The following is an 11,983-nucleotide window of genomic DNA, read 5'->3' as shown; positions in this document are numbered from 1 at the left end:
CCCGGCCAGCGGAGCCGGAGCGGGGGGGCCGGGGCACCGGGAGGGGCGGGGCCGAGGGTGGGGAGAGGGGCGGGGCCACGAGCGGGGCCGTGAGGGCTGGCTCCGCCCCGCCCGCGCTGCACGCTGGGAGCGGAAGCGGCGGCCGCGCTGGAGGCAGGCGGGCGGCATGGCCGCTACCCGCAAGAGGTGAGCGCCGGCGGGAGGAGGGTCTGCAGAGGCTGCGGGTGGGTCGGTGCGGAGCAGGAGCGCGGCGGGGAAGGCCTCACGGGGTGCTGCTGGCCGCCTGGGCCTCGTCAGCCCCGCCCTGCTGGCCTCGAGGCGGCTGTGCTGGGTAGGCCCCGTGCGAGCAGCCTGGCGCTCAGAATCACGGCGTCGTTTTGGGTGGAAAAGGCCTTTAAGATCATCGAGTCCGACCGTAAAGTCAGCGCTGCCAGCCCGCCACGAAATCGTGTCCCTCAGTGCCGCATCTACGCGGCTTTGAAACCCCTCCCGAGATGGGGACTCTTGACCGCCCTTTTGGGGAAGAAATTGTTCCTGTTGTCGAGCCTGAGCCTCCCCTGGTGCAGCTTGAGGCCGTTTTCTCTTGTCCTATTTCTCGTTCCTTGGGAGAGAGACCAATCCCCACCCGACTCCAGCCTCCTTTTAGGGAGTTGTAGAAATCAAGGTCTCCCCTCAGCCTCCTTTTCTCCAGGTTTCACGACCTTAGTTCCCTCAGTTGCTCCTCACCAGCCCTGTTCTCCAGACCCTTCACCAGCTTCATTGCCCTTCTCTGGACCTGCTCCAGCACCTCAGTGTCTCTTCACTAAGCTTCTTTCTTCACCATTCCCAGGAACCTGGCAGATCTGAGCCTGGATGAGTTCCTTGCTGCTGGCTCTGAGTCAGAGCTTGATGGTGACTGGGAGGAAGAGGAGGAGGAGAAGGCCCCTAGACCCACCAAGGGGGCTGCAGCACGGAGGCAGCAGAATGGGAAGGCACAGAATGGGAAGGTGAAGCAGCCACTCCAGGCCACACCAGCTGCCAGGTAAGGGCATAACCCCTCTCACCTCCTGCCTGCTCTGGGCAAGGCTTGGAGGCAGCCACGTTCCAACAGCTGCCAGATAAATGCAGATCCCCTCCTGCCTGCTTGGGGTGGGGTTTGGCACATCCAAGCATGCACTCATTGCTTGGTTGAGATCTTCACCCTTGCCTGCTTTGATAAGCAGCCACAGGTCTTTGCAGCATCTGCCATAGGCTGAGTTAGTTCAGGGCTAAGCTGGGTCAGAGGTGCCAAAAAGGGGCATGGGTTGAGACCAGATTGGTTTGGTTTGGGGTTGTTCTTTGGTTTTCCTGACCTCTGGTCAGTCTCTCAGTACAACCTGCTGGCTTGCTATCAAGATTTCTTAGTGCTGAGTGTAAACAACCTCTCACAAGTCCTCTGGAGCAGGTGTTAAATGAGACACAGGAGTGTGGCCCCAGCCCTGATGAAGCCATCACTTTGAATTAGCCCCAGCTGTGCTTAGTGCCCACACGTTCCTTACTTTGCTTGCAGCATCAGGAGACTTTTGGCACTCCTCCTGTGTTTTGCCCTCCCTCGCTTGTGTTCACCAGCAGTGGATAAGCTCATGGTAATTCTTCTCTCCCAGGAAGAAGGGGAAAGCCTCTGAACACAAAGATCAGCTCTCCAGGCTGAAGGAAAAGGATCCTGAGTTTTACAAGTTCTTGGAGGAAAACGATCGCAAGTTGTTGGATTTTGATGCCTCAGACAGCTCTGATGAGGAGGAACCACTGCATGTCCCACCTGATAAGCTGGAGGTACCAGGCCCTGCTTTGGATTCTGAACCCAAAAGTTACCCCAGTTGCTTCCATGTGGAGTAGTTGAGCTTCCCTGCAAGGCCTCAGGCTTTGGAAGAGCACAGGTGGCTGGGGAGGAGCTTCCCCAGAGATCAGCTGCAGGTGTTGCTTGTGCTCAAATCCACAGCTGGTTTCTGGAACTGAGCCTGAGGAGTTCCTTAAAGATTGAAAAAGCAGAGCCTCAGGAGCCTGTTTTCTTGGTGGCTCTGGTTTTGGTGTCACCTTTGCCAGTCTGAGTTTGATGTGGCCCAAGTGCTTCTGCTTCCTCCCTGGTGTTTTATCTTCTTGGATGTTGTGGTTGTGTAGCAGAGTTAACTTCGTTACTGCATTACACACAGTGCTGAGGGCAGCATTGGTGAAGTTCACTGCTGCCTGCCTCTCCTCTTCAGGAGCTCCTCAGCAAAAGAGGAGAGGCCACAAGTGCATAAACCTTTTCTCAGTCTTGCTGCTGACTTCTCTAGGAAGCAAGTGATGAAGATGAAGAAGAGGAGGAGGAGGAGCAAAGAGTCAAACGGAAGAAAGCTTCCTGTGTCCCTGTGAGCTTGAAAATGGTTGAAGAATGGAAAGAAGCTGCAGAGGTGAGCAGAGAGGCTGCATGTGGAATATTGTAATCAATTCTGGGCCCCTCAGTTCGAGGAGGACCTCAGGGAACTGCTTGAAAGAGTCCAGTGTAGAGCCACAAAGATGCTGAAGGCAGTGGGACACTTTCCTTCTGAGGACAGGCTGAGGGTGCTGGGGATCTTTAGCTTGGAGAAGAGGAGCCTGAGGGGTGACCTCATTCATGTTTACAAAGATGTGAAAGGCAGTGTGGGGAGGATGGAGCCAGGCTCTGCTCAGTGATGTCCAATGATAGGACAAGGGGCAGTGGGGGCAAGCTGCATCAGAGGAGGTTCCTGGTGAACATAAGGAAAAGCTTTGTGAGGATGCTGTAGCCCTGGAGCAGGCTGCCCAGAGAGGTTGTGGAGTCTTCTTCACTGGAGATATTCAAAACCCACCTGGATGTGACCTGCCCTGGGTGATCCTGCTCTGGCAGGGGGGTTGGACTGGAGGATCTTTCCAGGTCCCTTCCAACCCCTACCATTCTGTGTCTGTCAGCTGGAATACCAGGCACTTGAGTGTTCTCCTTTACACATTATTCCACACCTGTCACTGCCTCTAAAAGACCAATTGTCACCAAAATTGACAGAGATGTCCTACCTATGAGCTCCTACTCCTTGAGCTCTCCTTGCTTCAGCATGGTTTGTCTTTGCATTTTCTCCTGGGCTGCAAGAGCAGAGTACTTGCACTCCTCCTGAGAGAGAAGCCAGAGAAACTTGGGTGGCTCAAAAGAGGGCAGAATGGTTAACTTTGGGTTGGTTTTTTTTCACCCTCTTACTAAGCACTGGGCCCTTGGCAGCTCCAGAAATGTTTTTATTGGTCACATTTTGAGTTGCTGCTTCTAAGAGGGGAGGAGGGAAAGGTCAGATTGGATAGTTGCTTGCAGCTGATTGATTGCTTCTCAACCCCCAAGCAATTAGAAGGCCATTTTGGAGCAAGTGAAGGCCACTAGCATTCATTAACATTGTCTTGACATTTTTCCTTCATTTTATGGGATGGAGCTGGGTCTTGCAATCAAACTTAATGAATTCCAATACTCCTGTCCCAGTAAAGTGCTTCAGAGTTCCAGGCTGTCACTGCTGTTCCTCCTCAGCAATCACAATCACAGAATCATAGGGTTTGAACCCATTTTTTTCCCCCCCTTCTTCTTTCTCCAGGGAGGCTTAACACCAAAACTTTTCCATGAGATCACTCAAGCCTTCAAAGCAGCTGTAGCAACCACCAAAGGAGACAGTGGTGGGGCTGACCCCAGCAAGTTCCAAGTCACTGATGCTGCAGGTGAGTTGGGCACCATGCAAGTTCTGTGAGAGGAGGGAAATCATTTGGTGGGGGAGGTTTAGCTGTGGGTAGAGGGTGAGGATAAGAATGGGCTGGAGTTAACTTGCCCTTGCAGAGGCTTCATTTCACCAAAGCAGCTTATCTTCCTGGTGCTGAGCCTGAGCAGTGCTGTCTCTTCTGGTGCCCCAGTGTGTGAGGTGTGCATGCCTGGAGCAACTGGGCCTTGCTTCATTCCCCAGGCTGCTTAGAGTGAAGCTACTTAGTGTTTATGTCAGTGTAGTGCATGGTTTTGTGGACAACTCCTGCTGCAGCTTCTTCTTGCTGATCCCTCTTGGAACTAATCCTCCAAGACTATTTAAAGTCTTCTTACCAAATAGCAGTATACAACCTCACCATGGTTCAGAACTCAGCTGCACTATCAGGCTGTGAGAGGTCAAGGGGTCATGGATATAAACTCTTCCCCATGGGGGTGGTGAGAGCCTGGCACAGGTTGCCCAGGGAGGTGGTGGAAGCCTCATGCATGGAGGTGTTTGCAGCCAGGCTGGAGGTGGCTGTGAGCAACCTGCTGTGGTGTGAGGTGTCCCTGCCCATGGCAGGGGGGTTGGGACTGGCTGAGCCTTGAGGTCCCTTCCAACCCTGGCAATTCTCTGGTTCCCTGAAGGTGTTGTTTACAGAGTTGGTTGTGCGAAAGCTTAGCGTAAGGCAAACTGACATTCTTCCAGAAGCTTTGGGAATTCATTCAGCTCTTTGGGGGAAGGTTTTGGTTTTTTTTTTTCCCCATATTGACTGAGAAACCAGGAATATGTGGAGAGCCATTTCCCAATGCTTTGCTGCTTTTCTTTCAACCAGTGTTCAACGCCCTGGTGTCCTTCTGCGTCCGGGACCTCTTCCGCTCCGTGCAAAAGCTGCTCTTTCCAAAACCCCCAAAGAACAAACAAAAGTAAGTCTGAGGAGATGTGAGCTCAGCAGGGGAGAGAAAGCTGCCTGGGAGAGGGGTGCAGAGCTGCAAGCTGGCCAGCAAAGCTGATGAAAGGACTACAGCAAAAGTCTTGGGAGGAGGAGCGGCTGAGGGAACTGGGGTTGTTCAGCCCACCACACTGCAGAAAAGGAGGCTGAGGGGAAAGCTGCTGCTTCAATGCAACTCCCTGAAAAGAGGCTGGGGCCAGGTGAGGCTTGGTCTCTTCTCCCAGATAGTAAGTAACAGGACAAGAGGAAAAGGCCTCAAGTTGCACCAAGGGAGGTTTAGGTTGGATGTGAAGAACAATTTCTTCCCTGAAGGGGTTGTAAGGCCCTGGAACAGGTGGTCCAGGGCAGTGGCAGAGTCCCTATCCCTGGAGGTATTTCAAAGACATGTGGATGTGGTGCTGAGACTGTGTCCTCTTGTTCTGGTGCTGATTGCTTGAGAGAGGAGACCAACCCCCTCCTGGCTCCAGCCTCCCTTTAGGGAGTTGTAGACAGCAATGAGGTCTCCCCTGAGCCTCCTCTTCTCCAGGCTAAGCAACCCCAGCTCCCTCAGCCTCTCCTCATAGGCCTCTCCCCAGCCTTGTTGCCCTTCTCTGGACACCTTCAAGTCTCTTAATGTCCTTCTTAAACTGAGGGGCCCAGATTTGGACACAGTACTCAAGGTGTGGCCTAACCAGTGCAGAGTACAGGGGTACAATGACTTCCCTGCTCCTGCTGGCCACAGTTTAGTCATGAGGTCTGTGGTGACAGGTTGGACTTGATGATCTTTGAGGTCTCTTCCAACCTTGGTGCTTGTGTGATTTGGCTGTGTTGGGCCCCTCAGTTCAAGAAAGACCTCAGGGAACTGCTTGAAAGAGTCCAGAGCAGAGCCATGAAGATGCTGAAGGCAGTGGAACATCTCCCTGCTGAGGACAGGCTGAAGGAGTTGGGACTCTTGAGCGTGGAGCAGAGGAGCCTGAGGGCCTCATTCATGTTTATGAAGATGTGAAAGGATGGAGCCAGGCTCTGCTCAAGGATGTCCAATGATAGGGCAAAGTGGGGCAGAGGAGGCTCCAGATGAACATAAGGGAAAAACTCCTTCACTGTGAGGGTGGCAGAGCCTGGAGCAGGCTGCCCAGAGAGGTGGTGGAGTCTCCTTCACTGGAGACATTCAAAACCCAGCTGGATGTGTTCCTGGGTGACCCTGTTCTGGCAGGGGTGGGGGTTGGACTGGATGCTCTTTCCAGGTCCCTTCCAACCCCTAACATTCTGTGATAAGAAGAGACAAAACTGTTCCTTCTTGCTCTGCAAGCAGTACTTTTAACTCTCTCTTCTGCTGAAGTCTGATTAATTTGGTGGAGTTTTGGTGGTTTTTTCCTCAAAGCCCAACCAAATTCTTGCTCCTTTCCAGAATGATTCTCCCTTCCACCAGCCCACTTTGGAGCAAGCTGAGACTGGATGTAAAAGCTTACCTGGGCTGCACCATAAGAGTAAGAATCTTCAGCATCTTTGTGTTACTGGGTGGAGGGGGGGCAGTTTGTGCATCTCTGAGCTTTTTGTTCAGAGTGTTTTGGACTGAGACAGAGCTCTAGGCAGCACTGCTCAAAGGAGAGCTCAGCAATCAAAGAGAGAATGAACAGAGCAGGTAATAATGTAGCCTCAAGTGCTTTTCCCTTCCAAACCTACTCCACTTCGAGGTTGACTTTCTGGTCATCACAACCCTGGGAACCTTTGGGTAGTTGGTTCTGTGCATTCTTCTATAGTGGAGAATAATTAAGGCTTGCAATAAGCAGAAGCAATCTCAGAGCCTTGGAGCTTTGGGCATCTGATTGGTGTCCGTCAAGGTCCTTGCCTTGATTTGGAAGCGTTTGGTCTAATCAACCAGTTTGGGTGGTTGGGGTGAGAATGGGCAGCCTGTAAGGGAGGGCTGGCTTAACGTGCTGGCACTTCTTTCTGTCTTCAGTTGCCTGCCAAACTAATATTTCATGGGCTTGAAAGTAGTTTGCAGTGCTGAGCTGCTGCCTCCTGCTCCTTTCATTCCGTTTCTGGCACTATGAATCTTGTAGTAAATAGTATAAAGCTGGTATAGAAATAAAAATGTAGAGAGAGAATTACAGTTCAGCTTTAGTTTATTTTGATTTCATTATCTTGATTTCTATTTGATTGTCTTTATTTTTATTTTATTATCTTTATTATCTTTACTTTTTATATTTTAAAAATTTGTCTTTTTTTCTCAATTTCTTTTATCCTTTATTTATTTCTTTTCTCCCTTTTTTGTTTCTTTCTTTTCTCCCTTTTTTGTTTCTTTCTTTTCTCCCTTTTTTGTTTCTTTCTTTTCTCCCTTTTTTGTTTCTTTCTTTTCTCCCTTTTTTGTTTCTTTCTTTTCTCCCTTTTTTGTTTCTTTCTTTTCTCCCTTTTTTGTTTCTTTCTTTTCTCCCTTTTTTGTTTCTTTCTTTTCTCCCTTTTTTGTTTCTTTCTTTTCTCCCTTTTTTGTTTCTTTCTTTTCTCCCTTTTTTGTTTCTTTCTTTTCTCCCTTTTTTGTTTCTTTCTTTTCTCCCTTTTTTGTTTCTTTCTTTTCTCCCTTTTTTGTTTTTCTCCCTTTTATTGTTCCCTTTCCTTTCTCCCTTTTTTTGTTCCCTTTCCTTTCTCCCTTTTTTTTGTTCCCTTTCCTTTCTCCCTTTTTTTTGTTCCCTTTCCTTTCTCCCTTTTTTATTTCTTCTTTTTTTAAATAATTATAATAATTATATCTATAAAACATAAAGCTTGTAGTAGATACTCAGAAGATGTTATGTTGGCAATCTCACTTACACCATCTCCAAGTATGATGATGCTCCATCCCACTAGGACACCCCAGCCCCCCCAGATTGCTGCTGTCTGGCTCTTCAGAGACAATTCAGGGATTATTTCTGAAGGCAACTCCTGCCCCCAGTTAATTTCTGGGTTTGGGATTCCTTGAGAAGCTGAGGAAAGGGTATGTGAGGAAAGTGCTGATGTCTCTTAGCTGGGAGCTGGCAGAATGACTTAGCAGAAAGAACCTTCTGATCAGGAGAGCTTTTTTTTTCCTTCCTCTGGAGTCGTGGTGCCAGCAGCAGAGGATTGCAGTAGCAAAGGGGAAGTTGGCAAGGCAGTCCCAGTGAAGCAAACCCTGCCCCTGTGTTTGCTTCTGAGTGCTCTCAGCCCCTGCCTTCACTACAGCATTTTTCTAACCTATTTCCTCAGAAATACCTTCTTTTCATTCTGGTGTGGGAGGGGCTTTGCAAAGGACACCTTCCTAGCTCACAATCTTTGCAGTGCAAGGAGGGAAGGTAATGGAGGGGAAAAAAAATGCTGCTGCTGCTTCCAGCAATTGGGATTGCAGGCAGGAGCTGGCACTGCATCAGGCAGGAGCTCTCTTGAACTGAAGTGACTTTGAGCTCACTGTTGTCTTCAGTGAGAAACTGCCAATGTCTCTGGGGTTGGCTCCAAGGGAGCTGAGCTGAACAACCTGGAAATACAGAGATGCAGTTTCTTAACAGCTTGTCTGACCCTCTCCTTGAGCTCATCTCTTGATACCTGATAGTATTCCAGCTTCCCATTAAATCCTAATGAAACCCAGTAAGGTCCCAGATAGCTCAGGTGGTCTGTTTCCAAGATCTGTGTAGGCTGAGGGTGTCTCCATCATGCTTTGACCACTTGCAGTGAGTCAGAGGCACTGGTGTCATGCCATCTGTGAGCAGACATCTTAAACTGGGTGGAAACTTCTGCAGCACACAAATGAGGTGGTGTGTGATGAGCTCAGGTGCCTTGAGCCACCCAAGTCCAGTAGCCTGAGCTCTCCTCCTCCTTCAGCTGAGTTGTTTTACCCAGTGTGTGTCAGCTCCTGAGAGAGCTTTTGTGGCTTTGAGCTTCTTTCCTAGGGCAGGCTGAGCTTTAGCAGCACAGAAACACTTGGGGATGGCAAAACACAGATGCTGAGTGGTAAGGGAAGAAGTAATGATGAGGGCCACATGCTAAACAGGGCTGTGGTTTGTTCTCCTTCCATAGCTCCTGTCTTGCTTAACAGAAGCCTCAGTTGGTGCAGCAGTCCTTCAGCATGTCAGCTCCATAGTGCCCTACTACTTGTCCTTTCCCAAGCAGTGCCGTGTCCTGCTCAAGGTAAGGTGGTGTTTGGATCTGAGGGGTTTGCTCTGCCCCTGCAGATGAGCATCTCATGGGGTTTGGGCTGGATCCCCTGACAGTTCAGTCTCTTGTGCTCCTCTTCCCTTTGCTCTTGGTCCTGGGAAGGTCTCCTGCTCTTCTTACAGACCTGGGTGAGGTGAAGTGGGTGTGTGGCTCTGCTGCTGAGCCCTTGTAGGGTGACATGGAGGTGTTCTGGGGAAGGAAGGGAGAGAGGAGGAAGGAAGGAAGGGAGAGATGGAGGGAGGTGAGGGAAGGAAGGAAGGAAGAAAGGGAGGGAAGGTGGGAAGGGAGGAAAGGAAGAAAGGGAGGGAAGGAAGGAAGAAAGGGAGGGAAGGTGGGAAGGGAGGTAAAGAAGGAAGAAAGGGAGGGAGGTGAGGGAAGGAAGGAAGAAAGGGAGGGAAGGTGGGAAGGGAGGAAAGGAAGAAAGGGAGGGAGGAAGGAAAGGAAGGAAGAAAGGGAGAGAGGGAAGGAATGGAGAGAAGGAGGTGTTCTGGGAAAGTCATCTGTTCTCACTCCCAGATGGAGTAGTAGCCGCCTGCGTGTAGTCCCTGATAGTATTTCACTCATGAGCTGGGGGTGGAATATTTTAACAGCAACTTAGTCACAACTGCTGAGCACTTAGGAACAACAAAGGAGGTGTGAAAGAACAGAAGAGGCCAACGCTGACATTTAAATGAAAAGCTGCCACACAACATTGAAGTGAGGCCGGGAGCCCTTTGATAAGGGTGACTGGGGTGCTGAAGGGAGGCTGGTGCGCCGTAGCAGGCTGCTCACTGCTGGAGTAGGGATGCTTGGAGTAGTTTTTCCCCAGCCCTGCTGTTGAACTCTATCAGAGATGACATTTTTGGACAGTTTCCTGAGTGTGGAAACAACAACCTTGCCTTCTGGGTGGTCTCCCAGCTAGAATGTGAGGACAGAATGGCTGCCAGCGATTCTGTGGCAGTACAGCCTGACACCAGTGTGTCTCCTTCCTCCTCGACTTCATTGTTAGCTGTGAAGGAGGAAAGCTCAGGCCTGTCTGTAGGAAAAGGACCTTTTTATCCCTCTACTTACCTGTATCTTCTGACTTTTTCATTTCAGCAAGCTATCAACCTGTGGAGCACAGGTGAGGAGACGGTGAGAGTGCTCTCCTTCCTCGTGCTGATCAAGATCTGTCGCTACAAGAAGGAGTTGTACCTCAGCCCCTTGCTCAAGGTAAGGCTGGGACCTGCTGTGCTCTGCAGCTGTTCTCTCTCTCTCAATGTATGTGAAAGAGCTTAGAGCTTGAGCTGCAGCCTTTTAGGTGAGGATCATTTGAGGAAGCAGGTGCTGGAGTTGATGCTGGCTACCAAGAGACCAAACCCTTCCTTGCTGTGTGTCCAGAGAAAGGAAAAGAAGGTGGTGAAGGGTCTGGAGAAAGGTCTGGTGAGGATCAGCTGAGAGAACTGTGGTTTAGCCTGGAGAAGAGGAGGCTGAGGTGAGGCCTCACTGCTCCCTACAATTCCAGGAGCCAGGTGGGGTCTCTTCTCCCTAGTGTCAGGTGATAGGACAGGAGAATATGGACTGAAACCACACAAGGAGAGGTTTAGGTTGAAGATTAGGAGCAGTTTCTGTCCTGCAAGAGTGGTCAGGGCTTGGAACAGGCTGGAGTCTCCCTCCTTGGAGGTGTTCAAGAGCCCTGTGGCCGTGGTGGGGTTGGGTTGCTCATTGGACTCGCTGACCTTAGAGGCCTTTTCCCACCCAAAACAGCACTCTGAAAGCAGGTGGGCTTTTTTGTTCATTCTGGTTGATGTGGCTGTACCTTGCCCTCCTCCCTGCACAGCAAATGTACATTGCCTTCGTGAGGAACTCCAGGTTCACCTCTCCCAACGTCCTGCCCCTGATCAACTTCATGCAGCGCACGCTGACGGAGATGTACGCCCTGGACACGCACACCTCCTACCAGCACGCCTTCATCTACATCCGCCAGCTTGCCATCCACCTGCGCAGTGCCATGACCATCAAGAAGAAGGTGAGGACCCCTCAGGCTGGGAGGAGTGCACTGGCAGCCCAGATAAGCCAATCCCATCCTGGGCTGCAGCAGGAGAAGCGGAGCCAGCAGGGCCAGGGAGGGGATTCTCCCCCTCTGCTCCGCTCTGCTGAGACCGCGCCTGGAGTACTGCATCCACTTGTGGAGTCTCTGTTCCAGGAAGGGGCTGGTGGGGCTGGAAGGTGTCCAGAGAAGGGCCACGAGGATGAGCAGAGGGCTGGAGCTGCTCTGCTGTGAGGACAGACTGAGGGAGTTGAGGCTGTCCAGTCTGGAGAAGAGAAGGCTCTGAGGAGACCTAATTGTGGCCTTCCAGTATCTGCAGGGGGCTCCAGGAAAGCTGGGGAGGGACTTTTGAGGGTGTCAAGGAGGGATAGGACTTGGTGGGGATGGAGCAAAACTAGAAATGGGTAGATTGAGATTGGCTGTGAGGAAGAAGTTGTTCCCCATGAGGGTGGTGAGAGCCTGGCACAGGCTGCCCAGGGAGGTGGTGGAAGCCTCATCCCTGGAGGTGTTTGCAGCCAGGCTGGAGGTGGCTGTGAGCAACCTGCTGTAGTGTGAGGTGTCCCTGTCCATGGCAGGGGGGTTGGGACTGGCTGATCCTTGAGGTCCCTTCCAACCCTACCCATTCTGTGGCTCTATGAGTGGAGCCTCCCCTGGGGAGTGTGCAGAGAGGGCAAAGCTCCAGCAGCCGCTGCAGGTTTTGGTAGTGTCTCTGAAATCAGCAGCATCTATCTGGCTCTCCTTTTGTAACCTGCTGAGGAATCTTTTGGTTTGGCAGGGGCTGGGAGCTTCAGAGCTTACCTCCTAGCTGTCTGTGTTTAGAATTGAGGGAAGGCAGAAAAGTAAACCCAAGGGCAGGGTGGGAGGCACTTTGCTCTCACCTCAGCTTGCGAGAGCTGGAGATGCGCTTTCCGTCCCCTGCTTTGGGCAACGTTTTCCACTCTGAAGTTGCTGTTTGCAGCCTCTGTCATAGCCACAGAATGGTTTGGGTTGGAAGGGACCTTAAAGATCATCTAGTTCCAACTGCCCTGCCATGGCCACTTCCCACCAGAACATGTTGCTCAAAGCCTCGTTCAGCCTGGTCTTAAACACTTCCAGGGATGAGGCATCCACAGCTCTTCTGGGCAACCTGTTCCAGGGTCTCACCACCCTCACAGTCAGCAACTTGTT

At 51.2% G+C, this 11,983-nt stretch overlaps 1 protein-coding gene across 1 annotated transcript in view; it reads left to right on the top strand.

Moving 5' to 3' along the window:
• Positions 1-101: 101 nt before the first annotated feature.
• The window catches only part of NOC2L (NOC2 like nucleolar associated transcriptional repressor), a 45,475-nt gene continuing 33,593 nt past the window's right edge, over positions 102-11,983 (top strand). Inside the window, exons 1-10 of the mRNA XM_054175883.1 lie at positions 102-186; positions 830-1,021; positions 1,623-1,791; positions 2,292-2,408; positions 3,585-3,705; positions 4,555-4,645; positions 6,059-6,137; positions 8,671-8,781; positions 9,886-9,999; positions 10,607-10,795. Of these exons, the coding sequence (XP_054031858.1) occupies positions 167-186; positions 830-1,021; positions 1,623-1,791; positions 2,292-2,408; positions 3,585-3,705; positions 4,555-4,645; positions 6,059-6,137; positions 8,671-8,781; positions 9,886-9,999; positions 10,607-10,795 (1,203 nt within the window). The 5' untranslated portion in view covers positions 102-166. The remainder of the gene's footprint in view (positions 187-829; positions 1,022-1,622; positions 1,792-2,291; positions 2,409-3,584; positions 3,706-4,554; positions 4,646-6,058; positions 6,138-8,670; positions 8,782-9,885; positions 10,000-10,606; positions 10,796-11,983) is intronic.

This window comes from Dryobates pubescens, chromosome 33, assembly GCF_014839835.1.
Source record: "Dryobates pubescens isolate bDryPub1 chromosome 33, bDryPub1.pri, whole genome shotgun sequence".
Classification (NCBI taxonomy): Eukaryota; Metazoa; Chordata; class Aves; order Piciformes; family Picidae; genus Dryobates; species Dryobates pubescens.
This window is presented reverse-complemented; position numbering and strand designations above follow the sequence as displayed.